We start from the raw sequence: 15,588 nt of genomic DNA on the forward strand, positions 1-15,588 counted from the left end.
TTAGAAACTGGTGTGCATGATGTTAAAAGAAGCAGTCATTAATACAGGCTTGATCCGATACTGGATAAAGGACTTCTGAGAGTAGGTGGTCGCCTGAATAAACTAGCGATGCCTGAAGAGGCTAAGCATCCTATTATTCTCTCGAAGGACTTTTATATTTCAACATTGCTGTTACGACATATTCATGAACAGATTGGACATGGAGGAAGAAATTATATGCTGTCGAAACTTCGTAAAAGAATACTGGATTATCAAACCTAACTCCCCTGCATGAGAGGTCATAAGGAATTGTGTTGTGTGTAGATGACAGCATGGAAAAGTTAGAGACAGGTACAATCTATAGCAAACCTTTTTTGGAAACTTGAAATATTTTTGGAAATATTTGCCTCTAATCCAAGAACGACAACAATGGTTGAGAGTAAGAAGAAATTTTATTCCAGGTGATATCGTTTTTAGTGGTTGATTCCACTGTATCACAAAGCTCTTGGTTGATGGGCAGGATACTGGAGATCATGCCAGATGTTAAAGGTTTTGTGCATACTGTACGACTTCAGATTAAGAACAACATCTGGGTAAGACCGATAACCAAGATATGTCTGCTTCTAGAAGGTGAAGGAGAAGATTGAAGAATCGCTAAGGAAGTCTGAATGTTAACATATAATGCATATTACTTTTGTTTTTGATATTTGTTAAGCTTTTTATAGCTCCTTTTAATGTCTATTGGTAATTGCTTCATTATATACGTAGAACAATTAGGGGCTGGTGTATAGGAGCCATTTATGCTTAAATTAGTTACTGGTACTATATTATGGCCATGTTTAATATTTCTAGTTTCTATCTGTCTGTATTTTGGAAGGTGGGATTTGATACATAGGGGGGAGTGTCTACATCTGAGGAGGCTAGCATAGCCACAGAGATTGGTGGTCAGTTTTAGTCTCGGAGGATGGAGAGAAAAGTTTTTTACCACAGTAAAAGCCACACGGTAACAACCGCACGGTCACGACTGTGTTGTTTGTAGAGGAAACAGTTGATAAGAACGATAAGTTATGAATTATTCTTTTGATTTGTGCTACTTTAATAAAGACCAATTAATCAAGAAACAGCGTTTGGAAGATTCGTTTTTGCTATCTTAGAGTGCGGTGTGTGCGTAATCTATATCTCCACCACATCCCCGAGCAGTAATGGCTATAGAAGTTGGACTTTGAGAAGGTATAGAAACTGCCATTACAGACTGGTTAGGGATAAGGGAAACGAGAGAGATAGACCTTTCTTCAGAGCCGGTGTGGCGACCTGGAGCGTATCACCTGTCCATGTCTCTCCAGAGCTGCCGCTAGTCCCGCTGAGTTACCCCAGCACTTTGTGTTTGTTTCCGGCAAAGATACTAGAGGAGCAAGATGAACCCCTCTGTTGAAATCACCTATACTGAAGCGTACACTGAAGTGTACTGAAGCAAAGGAGCGTAACGTCCGCCATTGTAGTAGGCAAAACCCGCTGTTCGCTATGCCTCTCACAGTGTAATCAGTGTTTTGGGTGTTTTATGGTCATGTGTGATGATACCATAAAAGTGCAGAATATATCTCATCTATCAATTCACAGATTTTTGTTGTTTTTCTTTTTAAATGTTTGTGCAAGTTTCTGCCTACTAAAACGGCGCCATGACATAGCACGGCTTTTAGGGTCGAGTGGTCTACCTTGCTCTGCTCTATTGTCTTTGGTGTGAACTCGTGCCTGCAGTTCCTCCCCAACAGCCACCGCGAGACTGCCGTTGGAACGCGGGGCGTGGCCAATCAGACGCTGGCTACCAGTGGGTCGGAATTGGCCAATGACAGAGCAGGGCGGTCGGGGACGCCGCAGGCCCGAACCAATGGGATCACTCGATAGATCGGCGCCTGTCGTTATTGGAGCGGCGCGCAGTTTAAACTCGGGGCAGCGGGATTCGAAATTCCAAATCAGTTGGTGCGGGCTGGGGGTGCGCACCACAATTGTCCCGATCCCCGGATACACGGGGGTTCGGTCTGCAGGTTCTCCACCAGGCAGGGGCCAGTGATCAGGTAAAGCCGACGTACTGCACCGGTCATGGGTCACACCTCCAGGTGCATTGCTGACTCCTGCATGAATGTCAAGATAGGGAGAAAACCTGCGGGTGCATTGCGTTCTCCACCAGGGGCCAGTGATCAGGTCAAGCCGGCGTGTTGCAGATTTCCTGCACCGGTGATGGGGGTGCAACCTGTGGGTGTGTTGCAGGCTCCTGCATGAATGATGGAGATAAACATGCGGGTGTGTTGCAGTCTCCAGCACCAATGACGGGGTAAACCTGCGGGTGCAATTGCATTCTCCACCAGGGGCCAGTGGTGGGGGTGAATCTGCGGGTGTATTGCATTCTAATGCATCAGTGATTGGGAGAAACGCGGGTGTGTTGCAGATTCCAGCACCGATGATGGGGTAAACCTGCGGGTGCAATACATTCTCCACCAGGGACCAGTGATGGAGTAAATTTGCTGGACTGATGCAGATTCCAGCACCAGTGTAAACCTACGGGTGCATTACATTCTCCACCAGCAACCGGGTGTTGTTGTGGATGGGGGTAAACTGGGAGTGTTGCAGGCTCCAGCACCAGTGAAGGGGGAAAACCTGCGGATGCTTTGTATTCTCCATCAGGGGCCAGTGGGTGTTGCACTCGTGCACGTGTGATTGGGGTAAATCTAAACTATGGGTGTGTTGTAGACTCCTCGGGACCAATGGTCAGCGGTAATCGTTCATTGCAAACCCTCTGAGCCAGGATGTATCAGTGTTAAATAGTTTAATCTTGGGCTCACATATTTTGTGCAAACCATTTAAACCGAGAGCACTGAATGTAATGTGAATAATCGCATTCAAGTTGTATTGCTCCAGTTATTATGTTTCACTATGTCGCTGTTCCAGAGTAAAGAAGGCTGGAAATACCAAAACGCTGCTTCTCTCGAATCAAAACTATAGATACAAGTAACTGACGATCTTATGAAATGGCAGACCCGGTGGTTGAATCCTTTCTCTTGCTAAACCCAAGATCATCTTCACCTATAATTCACCCGGCGTGATCTGCTTTGCTTCGGACTGTTTTGGCCGTGATTGTCAGCAAGGTCTATATATTTTGCTTTCGATGAGCAGTAAGGTCATGCAAGTGTTGACTTCCAGTTGCAGGAGTGAAACGTCTAATGTTTGAGTTGTTTTTGACAAAAAATATAGACTGCAAGCCTTTTAAATTACTGATGCCACTTTGATTTCACAATACTTGTTGCGATGTAATTTAGATTTTGTTTTTACCCATTCTTTCCCAAAGGATATACTTTTCTAAAAACAAAATTTACGGAAAATGAGTTGGGTAGTGGAAGAGTGGAAAGAAGGGCTTCCAACGAAAGTTCTTCAGAAAATCCAGGAAATCGAACTTCATCTGGATAAACTCAAAAAGGAACGTCAGCAACGACAGCTTCAGGTTGAAGCCCTAGAAGCTGCTCTGCTAAAACAAAAACAAAAGGTGATTATTTTTCACTTGCTTACCAACAGTTTAATTGTTTTGAGGTATCAAATTGTATATTAGATGTTAGTTTGCTAAACTAAGTCTGAAGATTGTAAGCGCGACAGTGATTTGGAGTAAGTGCAAGCTTTGCCATCACTGTACATTGTTAAAATTGCTGTTGTACAAATGCAATGTTGTATATTAATAAATATTACATGTTGCCTAATTTTATACTCTGAACAAGGATCAATAAAGCTAATCTTGTTCTTCATTTCTTTTAATTTGCCTTTGCCAAAATATCTAACAGCAGAGTTGAAATAATCTTATTTTTAAAATGCTTTTGTATTGTGTGGTATATTTTCTCCACCGCAATTCCTAAAATCTCTGGTTCCACCTATAGTTGATATGCACAAACATGCTGTGTAAAGTGAGATGAGACTGCTTATATTTTTTAATGCTATCTTGCTTATAGTGTAGTATAATGTCATTTTTTAACAAGTAAGAATTGAATGCATGCTGTGGTTTAATGATTCACAATTTAGTGACAAAATAAAACAATTGCATTGGAAAAATTGGACTTGCTGATATTTTGGTGATCCAGTTTTCTTTCCATAGTTCACTGTGTGACTTGTATATAAAAGTCCTGCAAAACATGAGCAGTGACATTTAATGATGGAATAAGTTCAGGTTTATTATTGTCACATGGACTGAGATGCAGTGAAAAGCTTTGTTTTGCATGCTATCCAATTAGACCGGATAATACTATACATAAATGCAATCAAGTCAAACTTGAATATAGTATGGAGAGCAAAGGGGAAGATACAAAGCACAGCATATAGTTCTCAACATTGTAGTACATCAGTTCCATAGACAATGTTTAATGTCTGCATTGGGGTAAAGGCGAGTTGGGACACTGTCCTAGCTTATGGAAGGACCATTCGGAAGCCTGATAATAGAGAAGAAGCTGTTCCCGAGTGGTGGTGCACACTTTCAAACCTGTACATTTTGCCCGCTGGGAGAAGTCTTTGATTATATTGGCTGCTTTTTTGAGGCAGCATGAAGTGTAGTTGGAGTCAATGGCAGAGAGTCTACTCTGATGGATTGGGTTGCATCGACAACTCTGCAATTTCTTGCAGACTTGTGCAGAGCTATTTCCAAACCAAGCTGTGATGCAACCCAACTGTATGCTTTCTATGGTGCATTTCTGGAAGCTTGTAGACATGTTGAAGCCTCCATAGGAAGTAGAGATGTTGGTGTGCCTTCTCGGCTGTTGCATCAATGTGGTTGGTCTACCATTTCCATTTTGGCACCATTGGTGTTGATGGGGGCATGTGCTCCACCACTGTTTCCTGAAGTCGATAACCAAGTCCTTCATTTAGCAGACATTAAGGGAGAAGTTCTATGACTGACCTTCAGGCCAGTTGTGCTGAGATTTTTTAATGTATATTAGTTGCTATATTTCCCACAGAACAGCCCGTGCTGCATTTCAAAATATTTTATTGATTTTGAGGACTTTGGGAGACTGAAATGTGCAAAAATGAAATTCTTTATATATAAATATCATCAAAATAATTATTTTAAATCTTGGAGCATTGGACCACATAATGTAGTATTTTTCTGTCTTTGATTTAATCAACTGTAGAGGTGAACTATTTGCCAGTAGTGATGCAAAAGACAAATGTAATTATGATCTTGATCGCCAGGTTTTATAGACTCATGGAACAAATTAGCCTTTCAATGCTATCCAAACAGGTCCGATACACTATACATAAATACAATCTGGGGTCAAACTGAAGTAGGGTAGATAGAGCAAAGGGGAAGATACAGAATGAAGACTATAGTTCTGAGCATTGCAGTATATCAATTTCATACACAATGTCCACAATGGAGGACAAGTGAATTGGATAGTTCATAAGACATGGGAGCAGAATTAGGCTTTTCGGTCCTTTGGGTCTGTTCCGCCATTCAGTCATGGCTAATCTTTTTTTTTCTCCTCTCAACCCCATTCTCCTGCCTTTTCCCTATAACATTTGGCACCCATACTAATCAAGTAACAATCAATCACTGCTTTAAAAATACCCAATAACTTGGTCTCCACCACCGCATATGACAATGAATTCCACAGACCAGATTTCCCATCAGTGACTCCATCTATTCATGTTGCCCCAGAAAAGCAGCCAACATAACCCTGTCCAATTCACCTTCACCCCATTATGGACATTGGACATGTGTGGAATTGATGCACAACAATGCTGAGAACTATATTCTGCATGCTGTATCTTCCCTTTTGTTCTTTCTATTGTTTTTGAGTTTGACTTCTGTATTTGGACAGCCAGGGGGGCTATGTGAGGATGCTGTTCATTGACTTTAGTTCAGCATTCAACACAATAGTCCCCAGCAGACTGGTTGAGAAGCTCCTGGAACTGGGGCTTAGCACCCCTCTGTGTGCCTGGGTCCTGGACTTTCTCACTGCCAGGCCCCAAGTGGTCAGGATGGGGGAACACACATCTAGCTCCCTCACCCTGAACATAGGATCCCCCCAGGGCTGCGTCCTTAGCCCCCTACTGTACTCCCTGTACACACATGACTGTAGGGCCAGGTTCAGCTCAAACTCCATCATCAAGTTTGCTGATGACACTGTGGTGGTGGGCCGGATCTCCAACAACGATGAGAAGGCCTACCGGGAGGAGGTGGCTGATCTGGCACTCTGGTGTCAGGACAATAGCCTCCTCTTGAATGTCACTAAAACAAAGGAGCTGATTGTGGACTTCAGAAGGGCTAAACATCCAAGGACGTACACGCCACTGGAGATAAATGGGTCTATTGTGGATAGGGTGAGCAGTTTCAAATACTTGGGAGTCCGCATCGCAGAGGATCTGACGTGGGCAACGCACATTGCCGCACTGGTGGGTAAGGCTAAGCAGCGCCTTTACCACCTTAGACAACTGAGGAAATTCAGAGTGTCGCTGAGGATCCTTCATTGCTTCTACTCTGGGGCTGTAGAGAGCATCCTGTCCGGCAACATTACAGTCTGGTTTGGGAACAGCTCTGCCCAGGACAGGATGGCCCTGCAGGGAGTAGTGCGTTCGGCAGAACGCACCATGGGAACTACACTCGTCCCCCTGCAGGACCTATACATCAGGAGGTGCAGATCCAGAGCAAGCAAGATCATGAGGGACCCCTGCCACCCCAGTAACGGACTGTTCCAGATGCTACGATCAGGCAAACGCCTCCGCTGTCACGCTGTGAAAACGGAGAGGATGAGACGGAGCTTCTTCCCACAGGCCATCAGGACTGTCAACTTTGATAACCCCAGAGACTAAATTTTTGTCGACACTTTTTGTGCTATGTTTAGTAACTTATTAACTTTATTTATATGCTGTAACTAATTCTTTTTGTGCACAACCCGCAGGCATTGCCACTTTCATTTCACTGCACATCGAGTATGTGTATGTGACAAATAAATTTGACTTGACTTGACTTGACTTGTATATCTAATCTGTTTGGATACCAAGCAAAACAAGGATTTTTACTGTACCTCATTACACATGACAAACTGTCATTGTGAAGATATTACCTAAAACAAAACTAACATTTAAAGCAAATATGGAATTGTATCATGCAATATAACTGAAATGTGCAAATGTCCTTGTGAAAAAATGTGCAATTCCCCTCCCCCCCCCCCCCCCCCATATTCCTGTTACTCCAATCAACCATCACCATTTCCAACCACAGCTCCCATTGAGTTTCTGGCTGGCAAGAAAATGCCTCGAGTTACAATATATTAGATACTTTCACAGTGTTTAAGAAACATTAAACAAATACATGGATATTATAGGTTTCGAGGGATATGGGCCAAACTCGGGCATATGTTGATTGGCATATGTAAATTGGGCTGAAGGGCCTGTTTCCATGAACTCTATGACTATCTAATGTGATTGTAATAGGTAACGTCCTTTCTCAAATTCAATGTCACCTTAGATATGGGTAAATGCACCATCCTCCTGCAGAGTCTCTGCCATCATTTAGATTGGTCGGTCCATTAATTCTACTCTTGTATTTGTTTGTCCGATGGTAACCACTTGATTAAACTTCCTGTACTTCTGGTATCTCTCAAGGGTATATTCTTGCTTCATCGACTGATCATTCTCATGCTTTTGCAAAATTATTGAGAAATAGCATTATTTTTTACCTTCGAATGGCAACACCAAGCTCTACTTTATTGTTACCACCCTCGATTCTTGCATTATCCATGGAAATTTTCTCACTAAATATTGTTAATAATATTTTCAGTCCCTACACGCAGCCCTGCCCCCCTTGTCATGAGTTTCCTCCTCTATGCAGCTCTCTGAAACTGAAGCATACTGGCTGTAATCTTGTTTTCATGTATCTTGTTTTCCAAGTTATTTAGACCATGTAACCATGGCGTTACCAGACCTCCCAACCCTTCCAAATTTGGCGGAAAGTTTCCGCTTTCTTATTTTATTTCTGCCATTCCGATTTCACCTCACATTTTCACGCACAACACGTGTCTCACTGCTCGCCTCACCACTGGCCTGGCCACGCCGCTAGTGAGTGTGGGGTGGTGGAAGGGAGGGGGGCAATGGAACGGTGTGTGGGTGGGAGGGGAGGGTAGTGGGTGCGGGGGTACATGGACCGTTATGATCAGCTGTTGAAGGCCACTGGAGCAACAATGTCTTCAATGAAATTAGGTATGTGCAGTTTTAAATGAAATTCTTCATAACATAGTCATACATTTTATGACCGTTATTTTTTTATTCAATACCAAGAGAATTGGGATGTGGAAGGAAAAAGCAAAATAGAAAAAACAAAACAATTTTTTCTTTGTGTTGTAAAAAGTATTTCTGTTCAATAACTTTTCTATAAATAGCAGAATATAGTCATGATAGGCCTGACATTGTACATGTAGTCCAAGAACTACAGACTTGGAAATAATAGTCGTTTTTCACACATGAATGTAGCGCAACGCGTATGCGCATTTGGCATGCATACTTTTTTTGCATTACGCACCATATTATGGATTTTGATGTAAAATTTTGGACATCAAAATTATCAATTTGAGAAATCAAATGTTGGGAGGTCTGCATTACCAATACCACTTCTTCCACCTCAATGCTTGCATCAGCTCATCTGCTGAACAGCTTCTTTGCTGTATTGATTATCTCAGTGCATAACTTGTCACATAACATCATCAGAGGAATAGGTTTAAAATGAAGGGGAAAAGATTTAATAGGAATCTGAGGGGTAACTTTTTCACACAAAGGGTGGTGGGTGTATGGAATGAGCTGCCAGAGGAGGTAGTTGAGGCAGGGACTATCCTGACATTTAAGGAACAGTTAGACAGGTACATGGATAGGTCAGGTTTGGAGGGATATGGGCCAAACAAGGGCAGGTGGGACTAACGTAGCTGGGATATGTGTGGGCAAATTGGGCCAAAGGGCCTGTTTCCATGCTGTATGACTGTTGTGTCATTAATTAATTAATCTAAAATTCTAGAGCTCATGTCCTATCAAGCATCAGGGGCTGCATCCGCCCTGTGATTGCTGACCTCCATTGGTTTCTGATTAACCTTGATTGTGAAATTCCCCCCCCTCCAAAAAAAAAAATCCTTGGTATCTCCTAAAATCCTTCCAATTCTGGCCTTTAGATAAAATAAGAATTGAATAGCACCACCGAGGACAGGTATGCATTATAAATTCTCGCCATGAAGTACAATTTTGCTAATCTTGAGATGTTTCTTGAAACCTATGGACAGAGTTTGCAATGACTTGCATGGCATTTTGTCTTACTTTTAAAATAGTTGGGCTGGATAATTTACCCCCAAGAGGTAATTGGAAGAATTGTGTTTTTTTATTTTGTTGAATGAAGGAGTAATATTGTCCTCCAGGTGTTCTTGGTCCCTTTTGTCACATGAAATTTAATACACTCGCCTGAACCTTATAGGATGCACTTGTACATGGATCTCTTACAAAGGAATTGCATCTTAGTAATATCTTGTGTTAGTCTAGGGAGAATAATTTTTTACAGAGGTCTGCTCAGCCTTCTGTTGAATACAATTTTATTTTCTGACAACCTTTACAATGCATCTCCCAGAGCAATCAGGATTATATAAATCCTGAATTCTTCTGGTTCAAATGTGGGTGCAATCAGCCATTAAGCAGACAACTGTGAATTCACTTTATTGGAATAATACTATTCTAAGTTTTTTGATTGCTCCCCTTATAAAATAAACATTGAAGGTAGACACAAAATGACACAACAGCACGACAGGCAGCAGGTCTGGATAGAAGAATTGGTGATGTTTCAGGTCCAGATCCTCCTTCAGGCTGAGAGTCAGGGGGGAGGGAAATGAGAGATATGGAAGGGTAAGGTGTGAAATCGAGAGAAACGTCATCTATTCCTTCTATCCAGAGATGTTGCCTGTTATGCTGAGTTACTCCAGGATTTGTGTTTATCTTTGGTGTAAACCAGCATCACAGTTCCTTCCTAAACAACCTGCTTACATTGCCTAGATGGAAATTAATCATAAACCACTTTTGGATCATGGAATTATAGCCCGTCAAAACCTTAGACAGGAAGATTATGATTGGAGGATATCTCTAAATATTCTGAACCATTTTAATGGCAGCAATTTTCTGACGATTAACTCGCATTTTCATTACTCCTTGTAAAACAGGTGGAGAGTGAAAAAACAGAAGCAAGCGCTCTGAAGCGGGAGTGTCAGACTCTAAATGACTCGTGTGATAATCTTGAGAAAACCAAGCAGAGGATTTATCATGAACTGCAGCTGAAGGAATCACAAATTAATTACTTGGAGAGTCAACTTGCATCAAGCAAAAAACATGTGGAGAATCTTGAGCAAGAGAACAAAAGGTTAAAGTTATAATTTTTACTGTGCTAATTAAGTGACCAGGATATTATGGCCCATAGGCAGAACTGCTTGGTTTCATGAAACAAGGGATCGTTTGATTGGGGGTTCTTGTTATCTATGGATTTGCCATCCTCTCACTCACAGATTGGTCATACATCACTGGGCATGGGTGTGATTGCAGGCAAGGTCAAGAACACTGGAGATCACAAAAAGAACTGTCCTGGCAGACCCATTGTTTTTGTCTCTCCCTATGTCCAAGACACCACACATGCTCTCCATCTCCTCAATAACTTCAGTTTTCCAGGCCCCACTTCCTCATCTTTACTATGGATGCCCAGTCACTCGACACCTCCATCCCCCACCAGGAGGATCTTAAAGTCCTCTGTTTCTTCCTCAACTGCAGAACCAGCCAATTTCCATCTACCAATGCTCTCCTGGTCCTTACTCTCAACAACCTCTCCTTTGACTCCTCCCACTTCTTCTAAATCAAAGGCATATCTATGGGCACTCGCATGGGCTCTAGCTATGCCTGCCTCTTTGTAGGGTACGCTGAACAATCCCTGTTCCAGGTGTACATTGGCCCTATCCCCGAACTCTACCTCCGCTACATTGATGACTGCATTGGTGCTACCTCCTCCACCCATGCAGAACTCGCTGACTTCATCAACTTCACCACGAATTTCCATCCTGCTCTCAAATTTACTTGGACCATCTCCCTACCATTTCTGGATCTCACCGTCTCCATCACAGGAGAGACTATTGACCGACATCTATTACAAACCTACTGACTCCCATAGCTATCTTGACTGGAATTTAGAAGGATGAGGGGGGATCTTATTGAAACATATAAGATAATTAGGGGATTGGACACATTAGAGGCAGATAACATGTTCCCAATGTTGGGGGAGTCCAGAACAAGGGGCCACAGTTTAAGAATAAGGGGTAGGCCATTTAGAACGGAGATGAGGAAGAACTTTTTCAGTCAGAGGGTGGTGAAGGTGTGGAATTCTCTGCCTCAGAAGGCAGTGGAGGCCAGTTCGTTGGATGCTTTCAAGAGAGAGCTGGATAGAGCTCTTAAGGATAGCGGAGTGAGGGGGTATGGGGGGAAGGCAGGAACGGGGTACTGATTGAGAGTGATCAGCCATGATCGCATTGAATGGCGGTGCTGGCTCGAAGGGCTGAATGGCCTACTCCTGCACCTATTGTCTATTGTCTATTGCACTTCTTCTCGCCCTGTTTCCTGTAAAGACTCTATCCCCTACTCCCAATTCCTCCGTCTACGCCACATCTTTCAGAATGCGCCGCTTGACTTTCAGAAAGCCTTTGATATGGTCCCACACGGGAGATGGGTGAGCAAAATTAGAGCACATGGTATTGGGGGTAGGGTGTTGACATGGATAGAGTATTGGTTGGCAGACAGAAAGCAAAGAGTAGGAGCAAACGGGTCATTTTCAGAATGGAAGGCAGTGGCGAGTGGAGTGCCGCAAGGCTCGGTGTTGGGGCCGCAACTGTTTACCATATATATTAATGATTTGGATGAAGGAATTAGAAGTAACACTAGCAAGTTTGCGGATGACACAAAGCTGGGTGGCACTGTGAACTGCGAAGAGGATGTTAGGTGGTTGCAGGGTGACCTGGCAGGTTGAGTGAATGGGCAGATGCAGTATAATATAGATAAATGTGAGGTTATCCATTTTGGCGGCAAAAATAAGGAGGCAGATTATTATCTCAATGGTGTCGGGTTAGGTAAGGGGGAAGTGCAGCGAGTCCTGGGTGTCCTTGTACACCAGTCACTGAGTGTTGGCGTGCAGGTACAGCAGGCAGTGAAGAAAGCTAATGGCATGTTGGCCTTCATAACAAAAGGATTTCAGAATAAGAGTAAAGAGGTTCTTCTGCAGTTGTATAGGGCCCTGGTAAGACCACGTCTGAAGTATTGTGTACAGTTTTGGTCTCCTAATTTGAGGGACATCCTTGTAATTGAGGCCGTGCAGCGTAGGTTCACGAGATTGATCCCTGGGATGGTGGGACTGTCATATGAGGAAAGATTGAAAAGACTAGGTTTGTATTCACTGGAGTTTAGTAGAATGAGGGGATCTTATAGAAACATATAAAATTATAAAAGGACTGGACACGCTAGATGCAGGAAAAATGTTCCCAGTTTTGGGCGAGTCCAGAACCAGGGGCCACAGTCTTAGAATAAAGGGGAGGCCATTTAAAACGGGTGAGAAGGAACTTTTTCACCCAGAGAATTGTGAATTTGTGGAATTTTCTGCCATAGAGGGTATTGGAGGCCAAATCACTGGATGGATTTAAGAGAGAGTTAGATAGAGCTCTAGGGGCTAGTGAAATCAAGGGATATGGGGAGAAGGCAGGCACGGGTTATTGATTGTGGCTGATCAGCCATGATCACAATGAATGGCGGTGCTGGCTCAAAGGGCCGAATGGCCTCCTTCTGCACCTATTTTCGATGTTTCTATCTGCGCCCAGGATGAGGTGTTCCATACAATGGCCTCGAAGATGTCCTCATTTGGGAAATGAGGGTTCTCCTCTTCCATTGTAGATGAGGCTCTCACTAGTGTCTCCTCAATATACCTCAGCTCTTGCTCCCCCTATTCGTAACAAGGACAGAGTCCCCCATGTCCTCGCCTTCCACCCCATCAGCCGTCGCATACAACATATTATCCTCCGACATTTTTGCCACCTCCAACGGGATCCCACTACTGGCCACATCTTCCCATCTCCACCCCTTTTCTGCTTTCCACAGAGACTGTTCCCACAGACCATTCCCAGGTCCACTTGTCCCATCCCACCCAAACCACTCCCTCCCCAGGTACTTTGCCCTGCAACTGCAGGAGATGCAACACCTGTCCCTTTACCTCCCCCCTCAACTCCATCCAAGGACCCAAACAGTTTTTCCAGGTGAGGCAGAGGTTCACCTGTACCTCCTCCAACCTCATCTACTGTATCCGTTGTTCCAGGTGTTAACTTCTCTACATGACGAGACCAAGTGCAGGCTCGGCGATCATCTCGCTGAACACCTCCGCTCAATCCATCTTAACCTACCTGATCTCCCGGTGGCTCAGCACTTTAACTCCCCCTCCCATTCCCAATCTGACCTTTCTGTCCTGGGCCTCCTCCATTGTCAGAATGAAGCCCAGCGCAAAATGGAGGAACAGCACCTCATATTTCGCTTGGGTAGTTTACACCTCAAGTGAAGTGTAAGGCAAGGCATGATCATTGACTTCTCTAACTTCTGATAGTCCCTGCTTTCCCTTTCTATCCCCCCTCCTTCCCAGTTCTCCCACTAGTCTTCCTGTCTCCGACTACATTCTATCTTTGTCCCACCCCCTCCCCTGACATCAGAAGGGTCTCTACTCGAAATGTCACCCATTCCTTCTCTCCCGAGATGCTGCCTGACCCGCTGAGTTACTCCAGCATTTTAACCAGCATTTGCAGTTTCCTACGCTGGAGATCAAGGTCTGAAACATCCAAGCCGACTAATGCAGCCTGAAACTCACCGGGGCTCTGTTTCCCACTACCTTTAATTCATTGGGTTCACTCAAATGCATTATATTATATTTTAATATGGCAAGAAATGAATTGGATGTGTGTTGGTATTCGTCCAACAGTGCAGAAACTGCTGGTCTTGGCACGACCAAAGTCCCGAGGCTGCCAGAAATAAAAGAAGAATCTTGGTCCTACCACCAGATGGTGCCATTTAAATTCACTCAGCAGTTTGAATTCAGTTGAAACTTGAATCATTTCTTGAATTAACAGTAGTTATTGAGTCATATAACATAGAAACATACCCTTTGCCCCTCCATGTCTAGGCTGACCATCGTACCCTATTTACTGATCTCATTCACCAGCACTTCTTCTGTAACCTTTAATGCCTTGGTGATTCAAGTACTGATCTAGTCACTTTTAAACTTTGTGATCATTTAAAGGTATCGTCACCACCTTCCATAAGACATGGCAGCAGCATTAGGCCATTCGGACAATAAAGTCTGCTTTGCTATTCGATCATGGCTGATCTATTTTCCCCTCTCAATCCCTTACTAATCAAGTACCTATCAATCTCCGCTTTAAAAATACCCAGTTTCACAGATTCCCCACCCTCTGGTTAAAGAAATTCCATGTGCATGCAATATGTTCCTGATTGCATTCGTCTTTCTGTGTGAAAAATAATTAATCAGATCTCCTCTAGACCTCTTACTCACTGTAAACCTATGCACTCATGTATTGGATGTCTTCTTTATGGGGAAAAGTTTCTTGCTATCCACTCTAACTATATCCCCACCACTATGTTGTATAACTAGCTATTCCTCCCTCAGCCTTCTCAAAGGAAACCCCCAATGTAGATGTTTTAACGTTTCTGATTCTCTTTTATTTCTTCAATATAAATTAGCACTTAAAACACAACTGGTTCGGTTGGTAAATGTAGAGACCTGGAACTTTATGATATTCAGTGGTAGGAAGGGTACTACACTTCAGTTCCTCTGCTGTAATATGATGAAAAATCATCACGCTTTCTATGAATAACCAGTATTCAGTAACTATTGAGGTGCATCATATGGAATTCATATTGAAGACGTCATTGGACTCTTGTATTGATGCATGTCAAGGAAACCTATGGACTTTCTATTTGTTTTAAACACAAAATGCAGCCACTTTGGATATCAGGGTTCAATTGGAACTGTATCTCAGCAAGCAGTTGTTGTATTCAGATTAAAGAAAGGGGGAAAATGACTGACAAAGAAAATGTTTTCTGTTGTTATAATGATGTGACTTTTGCTGTTTTTCCCATTTTATTTTTTCTCCTTATGTAGTAGAATACCGATGTGGAGAGTGGATAAATATACTCTTTTTGACGTACGCTACACTCACAATTAATTCATAAGTAATGAGATTATAAACATTAGCCATTTGTGAGTCTTTAAATGAAATTAGTAACTACATATTTTGCATTCGCTCTCTTTGAAAGCCAGGAAATTAATATTGACAAAACATTGTATAAATGTATTAATAAGCAAGAAAAATGAAGGGATCCATATTTGTTCAAATTACTATTAAGTAGCTTAATTATTTAGCTGAACTGCATTTAGGGATTTTGTTTTGTCCTTTAGTTACTGTTGAAATGAAACTAAGAATTATTACAGGTTGTATAAATGGAAAGACAATTAGATCTTACTGCCATCTA

At 42.8% G+C, this 15,588-nt stretch overlaps 1 protein-coding gene across 1 annotated transcript in view; it reads left to right on the plus strand.

Moving 5' to 3' along the window:
* Positions 1 to 3,352: 3,352 nt before the first annotated feature.
* cenpf (centromere protein F) overlaps positions 3,353 to 15,588 on the plus strand; it is a 58,381-nt gene continuing 46,145 nt past the window's right edge. Inside the window, exons 1-2 of the mRNA XM_078405801.1 lie at positions 3,353 to 3,514; positions 10,194 to 10,390. Coding sequence (XP_078261927.1) covers positions 3,353 to 3,514; positions 10,194 to 10,390 — 359 coding nt within the window. The remainder of the gene's footprint in view (positions 3,515 to 10,193; positions 10,391 to 15,588) is intronic.

Source organism: Rhinoraja longicauda, chromosome 9, assembly GCF_053455715.1.
Source record: "Rhinoraja longicauda isolate Sanriku21f chromosome 9, sRhiLon1.1, whole genome shotgun sequence".
In the NCBI taxonomy this organism is placed as follows: Eukaryota; Metazoa; Chordata; class Chondrichthyes; order Rajiformes; family Arhynchobatidae; genus Rhinoraja; species Rhinoraja longicauda.